The following is a 10,853-nucleotide window of genomic DNA, read 5'->3' on the forward strand; positions in this document are numbered from 1 at the left end:
GTAGCGGTACCTCACCTCTGGAACTCCCTGCTGAAGGAGATGAAAGAGCGAGTTCTCTCCTTTCAGGAAGATGGTGAACACAGATTTTTTTTAAAAAAGCAATTGCACAGAACTGAAGGGTGTAGTATTCCCAACTACAGTTTGCAATGGCTGACATTTTGTATTCCCGTCTGCAGTTTGCAATGGTAGCATTTAGGACCCTATCCTAAGCATGTTTAGACAGAAAACAGTCCTGCAACTCCCACCATTCCCCCGACCCAGCCAAGTCTGCACCCTTAGTAACATTTTAATTCCAATTTTATTCTGTTAGTTAGTTCATTTAACCCCACATGGACTAATAAGCAGGACAGAAATTTAAAGTAGTGAATTTTGAGTCTGGGAGTAATACAGCTAATCTTCCCACAGATAAGTAAGGCCAATGGCACAACATGATTTAGTTACGATTCAGTTTTGTAAAGACATGGAGGGGTTTACAGGTTTGGCATCCTACCTTATTTTATGTGTTTATTTTCAAGATTTTATACTAACCTTTTTTGAGGAGGGAGGGAACTCTCCCTATCAAAACATTTTTTTAAGGATAAAGCACACAAAAATGTCAATCAAAATACAACAGTGGTTCTGCATAATCAAAGGGGTGGAAACCTATGGCTTTGGGACTAATTTTACCACAGAGGAGGGCCTCTAGCAAGCATGATCTGTCCCTCTCCTGGCAGGGAAGAAGAGAACATAAGAAGAGCCTTGCTGGATCAGACCAAGGGTCCATCTAGTCCAGCATTCTGTTCACACAGCGGCCACTTCACTGCTCACTCCTAATTCCAGACAATTTATGAACAAGTTGAAATGTATTGGTCCCAATACAGATCCCTGTGGGACCCCACTATTTACATCCTTCCAGAGAGAAAGATGGAGGCAGAAAGAGAGAGAAGGAGTGGCCTGTGTACTTTTGGTTTTGGCCCCACCCCTCAATGGCATATTCACCCCACCCACAAATTACCCGAGAATGCAGCCCTTGACTGAAAAAATCTCCCCCACAGCTGCTCCAAGGATAATAAAAAACCAATGAACAAAATAGCCCTCCCCGCTATGACATCTAAAAAGGCTTGGCGGAAGAAGAAGCGTGTAATCCAGCCAAAGTTAAGCACATTTCAGTCTCACCGGTTTCAATGGGAGTGAGTTAATCATGTGCATAAGTCTGCCACTGAAATCAGAGAGACTGAGGCCCAGTTCACCCAAACCATTGCCTTATGGCTTAGCTACTGTTATGAGCTTGAGTGCTATCCCATCTCCTCTCCTCCTCCAGCACACAACAGAAAAGGGGATGAGAAGCAGCCACTAACGCCTGTGGCTTCTGATCTTGGCTTGTTTTACTACATCATAGCTTAAACTAACTGCAGTTCTCAGTTTGTCCGCAACAACAAATTGCAGCTAGTTTAAATCAGGAAGCAGATGCTTTGGTTTAGCTATGCAACCTGAAAAGGGCTTCTACGTGCCTGCATACCTTTGGCTGGATTGTTCCCTAAGGACTTAAGCTATTTAGTGAAGTAGTCAGGCAGGCCTTTAGAGGGAAGACAATGATTATGTACAAGGATATGTTATATTCAAGTCCAAGCCTGCAAAGCAGACCCTCTCAATAGGAAAGAAATGGTATTTGCTGGTGCTCACAAATGTTTCCCCAACATGTACAGCTATTTCCTTCAGTTATGACTGATCTCCAGAAAACTGCTGAAAATGCTAAATGGGTTTCCCCTCCCCACCTCAGAACTGCCTACTTCCTTAGGAAAACATGCAGACAGGAAATTAACATTCTCCTGCTTTTTGTTAAGTATGCTGCTTTAATAAATAAGCTTTTAAAACTTGCATAACAGTAGGAAATTCTTTCCCAGAACGGTCTCCAAAATTAAAAAGAGAAACAGTGTATGCTTAGCCTCTTCCGGTATTTGAGAGAGGAAAAAAACCACATTTGTGTTACACTGAATCAGGGATGTGTGGTAAAATAAGGCCAAGCTGCCTGTACTCTGGGCTGAAAAAATTAAAGTAAAATGCACATTTGACGTGTTCCCCAAGGGGTGGGGGAATGTTTATACATAGAAAACTAGCATGCTAGGAAGAAGGTTAGGGTGAACCCAGGGAGGGTTTTTCCACTGGGGAACAATTCTCTCTCTCTCTCTCTCTCACACACACACACATACACACACAGTTGGAAGTGGTTCAGTACCACTTGATCTTGCTGATTGTGTGAACTGGCCCTTGGTTACGGTGGATCCTTGCCAATGGCCCTTTATGTTTCTTTCATCCAAGTGAAAGGATGGGGGGGAGTGCTCTTAGCACTGCTGTTCTGCAGGTATTTCATCTTATTCCCCTTAACACATTTTCTGCAGTAGGAAAAAAAGATTGAAGTGGTAGGGAAACATGGGAGGATTATGAGTGGAAGATGTTGCCTGCCCCCCCCCCCCATCATACTGTGAATGAGACATGTGATGGCATGATAAAAGCCTCTTTTGGAAGTACCCCAGGACCTCTAGTGAAACACAAATAAAGGATTATCAAGGAAACGTATCCCAGTTCAGTGACAATTCTGAGCTACACCATAGCAGTATTAGTCTATGGCAGCAAAACAACTTATTAGGATCAAGATAAACATCTTTTTAGTTCTTAAAATAACAACCATGGTCGGGGGGAGAGATCAGGACTGTGGCGCATGGAAAAATGGGTTTAAGCCTTCCCCCTGGACCATAATCCCAACCAAAGTCATAACCCCTGGAGCTGTGGGCTGACCCAGAAGGGAAGCTGCTATTTACACCAATAACAGATTCCTTCCTAGGTCAACTAGCACCTGGGGGGAAGGTGTTAATTGGGACTGCAGTAGGGGTAAAGGGTTAACCGCCCCTTCCCATGTTCTGAATTGGCCCCCTCCCCCAGCTTGTTTTTTAAAAGAACCAACACCAGGCACATTAAGTGCATTACATGTATAGCATAGCTTGGCCCTTATAGCACCTGGAAGGTGAACAATTTGTTGTGGTCTATGCTTTCAGGGACCAAACTCCACTCCATTAGATGCAAGAAATTATTAGGCTAAGAAAACCTATGAGAAAATAAATGTATTCCTCTTTAAGGTGCCACATGACTCTTTGTTGAATGTTGATCTTTATTCGCAATTGTACTATAATGCTAAGATTAACGCAGAATGCAACATACAAGAAAATCTTGCTAATATGGCACAAGAAGCAAGAACATGGTACTGCAACCACTCTTCTGAACACCCACTTAACCTGGTCACCTGGGACAAGTAAAATTACACCTAAGCAAGAAGGCAGTGACAGACTAGAAGAGAATTGGTTCATTTTTCTTCTCCTCCTTTCACAGGTATGTGCTGGTGGCCAAGTAACAAAGATTATTGTGGGCTAGGAGTTTGTGGAATTATTTGCAAGGCAAAACTTAACAATTTCTACTAGTTTTGCACAAGGTCTACAGTGGTTCTCACCCCAATTTCTAAGAATGCTGAGTGGGAGTAACTAATTCTTCCCCACTGACTACAATACATTTTCAACTTAGGAATTTGTGAAGGAGGCAAGTGTAGTAGCGGGAAACTGAATGAAGGTATAAAGCAAAACATACACACACAAAAAGCAGCCTCTGCTACGGAAAAGGCATGAACCAGGGAATGAGACCATGGCTGGGTTCACCCAACATGCTAACCGGCAATCAATGGTTGAGTGTGGGATGTTTTTGAACCGTGGGTCATTTGTTGAACAGTGGGTTGTCGTGTTATCTGAACGCAACATGTTTTCTGCAGGGTGGGTTATCGTGCTGTCTGAACGCAGGAACGTTTTCTCCACAGGATGGCTTGTTAACCATGCAGCGTAGCTTGTTAACCATCCTGAACAACCCAACAACAGTGAGCTCTCAAAGTGGCTTGCTCGAGAAAAGTAAGCCACATTGCATGGTTAACAAGCCACCCTGCGGAAACCACGCTGCATTCAGACAACACGACAGCCCACGGTTCAACAACAACCCACACTCAACCATTGACTGTGGGCTAGTGTGTTGTGTGAACCCAGCCACATTGAAGAGTATCCACTTATTTAACCCCAAAATCTGGAAGTGTAGTATAGTGATTAGGAAACCAAGTTATGAGACTTCGTTCAAATTTCACCTCTGCCACAAACCCCCTAGTCTCCCAGCTACACCCTCCCAATCTGCAATACAGCTCTAACAACACTGGGTGGTTTGAAAGTATTACTGAGAATGTATGCGAAGTACTACAAACACTCTTAAGGGCGCAATCCTATGCACATTTAGGCAGAGTAAAGGCCTACAACTCCCAGCATTCCCCAGCCAGATATGCTTCAGCTGCAATCCAACAAATGGTTCAACAGGAGTTGCCCCTAAGTAAAAATTAGACAATTATAAGTAAACAAACGTCTTGTACCACACATTCAATTCCCATGCACGTCCTCCAATTCAGTAGTGGGTTAATACTTTTTTAGCCATAGAAAGAGTAACTTGTACAGCAAAGGAGATTTAAGAGAAGAGATTACAAGGATCAACTCCGTATTTCCAGTTTGAGGGCAACGACAAGATAACTATCAAGCTACCTCTGGTGAACAGTTGGGAAGACAACGGCCCTGTTCAGACATCACGCTAAGCCATGATGGTTAGTTGTTTGGGGCTAGCCATGTTGGCTTACTGTGATGTCTGAACATGCATCAGTCCCTGGAGGTTTATTAACAATGGAGTAACCACGTTCACTAACCACCTGCTGCAAGATTATTAGTGGGCTCTATCATGGCTTAGCATGATAGCATGTCTGAACAGCCTCCATGGTTAATTGACAGCTTCCATAGAGCTCCGTGGCAAGAGTGGCCAAAGGAGGAGCAGCCACCAAGCACCAAAATGGCCGGCAGCACCAAGCACCAAAACAGCTGACAACACAAAAGCTGCTGGGATGCCCATCCGGAGGACTGCGGGTTCCTGCGGGAGGGAAGGTGGTTAGACAATGGTTGGTCTAACCACACATGACTACCTGCACGTGTGGCAGTAGCACTCACAGTGGTTAGCCATAACCACCATGCACCATGGTTAGCCTAACCACCCTTCCCCAACGTGTGTCTGAACAGGGGCAATAAGTTATGTTCCTCTGAAGACATATTTCGCTTGACATAAGGCAAGAATTGTGATGAAGTCACTGGAGTTAGCCATGCATAGAAAGGCCTCATTTCAAAATACTCTGAACGCTACTGGAAACAAACCTTATGGTTCAGGGTTGTCCTTACTCTGCCCAAAGAAATCACAAGTTCCTTGCTTGAAATACATTTGGCAGAGCTAACTGATTTATTTTAATGTAATAAACCTATTAGCTGTATTTCTAGCAGAAGGCCCAAAGAGGCATATACTATTCAACTAGTTTTGCATAAAATTGCATGACTTTTTAATCATGCATCTGAGTCTGTAATAAGCAGCACTGTAGCAAACAGATGGATTGGCAGGGACAAAACCCATTTCCAGTTTTGTATTTTTTTCTCAAAGTCAGCATTATATTTTTGGGTGCCAGCAATTCTAAGGCCCTGGTTACATTTTCACATCTCTAGGCACCAGCAACACTCCATACTTCTCCACAGGGAATACAATGGGAGGCCCTGGAGATGGATAGATAGCCATGCAGACCATGGAAATTACATGCCTGAACACAAGAAACATCTGCTTATATTGCCTTCTCCAATATTTGTCACGTTTATATCCTATTCCCCATCCCAAAAAATCATAGCTCCCTACATGGAGTTTTCACATTTTATGCCTGCAACATAACCACCAACCACCCTGTTATGCTGAGAGGGCCCATCCAGCTAGCTTTGTGACTGCACAGAGTTTTGAACAAACTATCCACAAAACAGAGTGAAATAAAAACTAAAAAGAACCGAAATCAACCTCAAGCATGACTAGAAATGTGTCTTTTGAAAAGCACCTCCAAGTTCTTCTGGGATTTTTCCAGATTTGATAGAAACCTTGGTGAGTATAGGATCAGATAAAACAACCTGGGCATCTGAGCCCAATTTTACTACATCAGCTGAATTAGTGCGCTTGTCACAGGAAGTTTTAAAAATCTGCCCTTTTTTGTACCTGAAAAGGGGGCACTGAATCAAAGCATCAGCATACTGAATAAAACTCTCTTTAAAAATGAAAAACTATATTTCTATCCATTGTGACACTGGTCTGAAAGTGTAGGCGTGCACACAAGCTTTGCTGGAGTATAGCAACATGTGATATCAGATTTTAGACTGGCAAAATCCAGTTATTGGAGGTTTTTCCCTCTGAAACTGGAAAACTGAGGGATGCTCTTGCATCTGAGGTTCACAGCTAATCCCTTTGCTTTAATTCCACTCTGACCCAGTGAGAAGGGAGCACACTCAAGCATTAGCCCACACTTCCAGTCGATGCTGTGATAAACAAGAACACAAACCATACCTTTTGGGAAAACTATACCCCACTTTGGTATGAGAGGAGGAAAAGTGGCAACTCAAGCTCTCAGTCCAAGCACGCACCATTTACTTTGATTACACACTATGTAAAGCAAGGTTCTTAAGTAGAGTTTTCTATTTCTTACCATACGGCCCGAATCACAGAACATTTTAAACTTGGATAAAAATGAGGGAAAGAAAAATGTCTGTTGTTGCAACACAGCTAACTCCAGAGTGAAAGAAACTGAGATTCTGGTTTTGAACCACACCTGACAAAACCACAGCTTGGGGTTTTCTTCCAAAAAACAAAAGGTGGAAGTAGAAGTATGAATAGAGGAGAGCAGAAAAGACACAGAATGTCTTTTTCTCCTGCTTACTAAGCAACAGTTCTGAGTAGTCATGATTACATGTAATGACAAGAGATTTCTAGCTCATTTTAATTCAGTTTACTAACTCTCTTATGACAAACGCCATCTTTCTGGAACAAATCTTGAGGATTATTCCCATCCAAATTCAGAGATGTGCACCCACGGATAAAATGAAAATTATCCTTCCTTTTAGACAGGCAATGCTGGTAAAGAGGTTGACAGGGACGTAACTAAGCCAGCTATTGGCCAAGCCACAAATTCTTCCAGACCTCATCTCACTCAGACACAAACACGGAGAAAAGAAAAATCAGAAGCAAATATAAGGAGGCAATACTGATAAATGCAGACTAGTTCTCCTTGTTGCCCCCAACAAGACACCTCATACCTTCCATTACCTCACCTTATAACATGTGAGAGTTTACTGTCTGCCTCATGGGCTACAGTGGAAAATTATCCATCAATTTCAGCCTTAGAGAGCTAAATCCCTTCCCCCACCCCATACCTCAGTCACTATGATAAGTATGCATCTGCAAACTACATTGAACACTGGAAAACATTATATAAATGCCATGGCATTTGTACGGTGCTTTGGGTGTTTGAAGTAATCTCACATACATGATCGTGTAGTAGTAAACATAACAACACTACAAAATCATGTATGCAAAGCCCTTTTTGAACACTGAAAGCATTGTACAAATGCTAAATAACTATGGGAAATTACTATGTAATAGCCTCCAAAGGGAGGTTTGCCACACACACACACACCCCGCCTTGCCTGCTTTTAAATGGGCCTTTCAGTCCGTTTTATTCAGGTGGGCATTTTAAAAACTGAGCCTTGATATGGTTTTAATTCTGCTGTTGCTCACATGGTTTTTATGATGACGTATTATGATGCCATTTTGTTTGTTTTTTACTGCTTTGCTTGTTTTGTCATTGTTAAGCTTATTTTAGGTTTTGTGAGGTATATTTGTAAACCATCTCAAGTTCGACATTATCATAGAAAGGTGGGAGAGCAACAGTGAAATAAAAACAAAGAAACAAAAGGCTGTGCCACTTATACAGCACTTCTGATATTCAAAGTACTTTACATACACCTTCTGTTATTAATGATAATACCAGACCACACAGGAAAGCAAAGTGCTGAAAGCACGGTATAAAACACTAAATATGTTTTATATATTTTAAATTGTTTTATTGTGTGTTGTTTAGTTTTAATTTTTGTGAACCGCCCAGAGAGATTCAGCTATTGGGCGGTATAGAAATGAAATAAATAAATAAATATAAATAAATAAATAAATAATAAAAAATGTTGTTATTGCTTTGCATTTATATAGTGCTTTCCACTTTCAAAGCACTCTGCATACACGACCTTGTATTATTATTTATTCTATGTTCAAAACCTTATTTCCATAGCAACAGCCTAATCCTACACTCCCCATGAGGGGCCCCACTGCAGTGGCCCTATGTCCTCTTTTACAGAGGACAGTCCTCTATTTGAAGGACCTTGTTGCCCATCCACAGTTAGCACCTGAACAGCATACTGAACTGGGAAACACACAAGTCCCCTGCTCACTGTCTTCCGCACAGTTGCAAGATGGACTGTATTTCTAATGAAATCATAATAATGGTTTTGAAATGTGTATCTATACATACTATATCTATACAGGACCTATGGACCAACTGGAGGCCACCCGGAGAAGAGCCTTCAATGTGGTGGCCCCCTTTCTTTGGAACTCACTTCCCCTGGAGGTCAGGCAGGCACCAACACTGGGTTGGTTTTGACGCCTGCTGAAAACAGCTCTTTTCCAGGAAGACTTCCTCGGTTAACCAGCCTCGGTTTTATTGGCAAGCTGTTTTTTAAAGAATAATTCTAATATCACCTTTCATCCTTTTTATCTCTCGTTCATTTTATCTCCTGTTGTTCACCGCTCCAGAATCTGTTCAGATGTGGAGCGGTATACAGATGTTGCAAATAAGCAAATACACATTAGCACATGCACATTATATGCAAATCGGTGTCATTTTATCTCCCGTTGTTCGCCGCTCCGGGATCCGTTCAGATGTGGCGCGGTATACAAATGTTGCAAATAAACAAATACACAGTAGCACATGCAAGTCTGTGTGTGTGTGGGGGGGGGGGGGGGATTCCTAAGCGGCTAGTCCTTATTGTCCTACCTTGCCCTTACTGTCCACTGAGCACCTCTTAAACCCAACCCCCTCCCCACCCCAATAATAAAGGCTCCCCAAAACTCCTCCTGGCAGCTTCCACCTCCTCACTGTTGTGAGTGTTTTGCCTTTGCTCCCAGGGCAGCATTCACCCCACAACCCCTTCCATGCTTCCTGTCACAGAGGCTCCCCTCCCCCCAATTTGGGGGAGAGGGCAACAGCCATCCCCCCCCAACTTGGGGGAGGGGGCAACAGCCATCCCCCCCCAACTTGGGGGAGGGGGCAACAGCCATCCCCCCCCCAACTTGGGGGAGGGGGCAACAGCCATCCCCCCCCCAACTTGGGGGAGGGGGCAACAGCCATCCCCCCCCAACTTGGGGGAGGGGGCAACAGCCATCCCCCCCCCAACTTGGGGGAGGGGGCAACAGCCACCCCCCCGCACCACCCCAAACGAGGGACAGGGGCGATCATGAGGGCACCTTGTTTATACCTTCTCTCTTCTCCCCCCCGCCCGCCTCGCCTCAGTCTTCACAGCCAGGCGGGCACGCTGGGCTTCGTAGTCTTTCGCGCGGCGCCAGCCCTAGCAGCGCACGAGCACACGGACTACACCTCCCGCCGGGCCCCGCGCCGCCCGGCGCCGCGCGCGGCACGCCGGGAGTTGCCGTCCGCTGCCCCCTCGGCGGCAACGGGCGCCTATGGGGCGCAGGACTGCATCTCCCGGCGTGCCCCGCGCGGCGCCTCAGCTGTGCCGCCGCCGCCGCCTCCTCTCGCCGCCTCAGACGGAGAGAGAGAGAGAGAGAGACTGTGGCGGCGCGGAGCGGGGACGGAGGGCGGCGCGTCCGCCTCCGCGCGGCCCGGCCCGCTCACCGATGTCGATGGCGAAGCGCTTGGCGTTCTCCAGGTTGCGGAAGATCTCGTCCGGCGGGAGGGTGATGCTCTTGTCCAGGCTGCCGCTGACGCCGCCGCCGCCGCTCCTGCCGCCGCCGCTCCTGCCGCGCTCCGCCATTTTGGACGCATCGACCCGCTCGCTGCGCGGCCGGCCTCATTAAGCATGCAAATTTATGCGCATAAGTTTTGCGTGCTAATGCCAGGGCGGAGGTAAAACGGGGAGGCGGAGGCGCCGCGTACATTTGAGGAGCGGGGTGGGGAGGGCGGGGCCGGGGGCTTGGCTCCGCCCACGCCTGCCGGGAGCCCCGCCCACCGGCCAGGAGCACGCCTCGTGGAGCGCAGCGGGGGCTTGCTTGCGGGCAAAGGCGTGCAAAGTGAGGATGCGTGTGCAAGCAGGCTTACTGTGGGGGAAGCGTGGTAGTGGGCGCGGGTGGGGCGAGAGCGAAGAAATGGAACCAAAACAGGGCTGGGGGGATTGGAGAATGGGACAGGTGACCCTCCAGATCTTTAGGCCTACAAATCCCATCAGCCTGAGCCAGTATAACCAATATTTATATTGTCCTTCGAACTGTATATATATATTATCTATATAAGTAAATGTATGTTAGGGGCCGCGGTGGCTTAGTGGTTAAGACGCTGAACTGCAGACTGGAAGGTCGGCAGGTCAGCAGTTCGAGACCCGAGTGCCGCGTGAGGGAGCGAGCTCCCGTCTTCAGTCCCAGCTCCTGCCAACCTAGCAGTTCGAAAGCAAGAAATTGCAAGTAGAGAAATAGGTGCCGCTTCGGCGGGAAAGGTAACAGCGTTCCGTGCACCTCGGTGTTCAGTCATGCCGGCCACATGGCCGCGGAAGCGTCTTTGGACAGCGCTGGCTCTTCGGCTTAGAAACGGGGATGAGCACCGCACCCTAGAGTCGGACACGACTGGTTGGGGACACCTTTACTTTTTATATGTATGTTACATTTCATTATTTCGTTTC

At 45.9% G+C, this 10,853-nt stretch overlaps 1 protein-coding gene across 14 annotated transcripts in view; it reads right to left on the reverse strand.

The window, feature by feature from the left end:
- PANK4 (pantothenate kinase 4 (inactive)) overlaps positions 1 to 10,004 on the reverse strand; it is a 55,333-nt gene extending 45,329 nt beyond the window's left edge. For all 14 annotated transcript variants that reach the window (XR_014786020.1, XM_084821976.1, XM_084821975.1 and 11 more), the window contains exon 1: positions 9,857 to 10,004. Coding sequence is in view for 13 of the 14 variants with exons in the window: in XM_084821976.1 (XP_084678102.1) it covers positions 9,857 to 9,995 (139 nt within the window). In the remaining variant the exon portion in view is untranslated. The remainder of the gene's footprint in view (positions 1 to 9,856) is intronic.
- Between the last annotated feature and the right edge of the window lie 849 nt (positions 10,005 to 10,853).

Source organism: Heloderma suspectum, chromosome 15 (genome assembly GCF_057233095.1).
Source record: "Heloderma suspectum isolate Gila_16-S chromosome 15, 16-S_ref, whole genome shotgun sequence".
In the NCBI taxonomy this organism is placed as follows: domain Eukaryota; kingdom Metazoa; phylum Chordata; class Lepidosauria; order Squamata; family Helodermatidae; genus Heloderma; species Heloderma suspectum.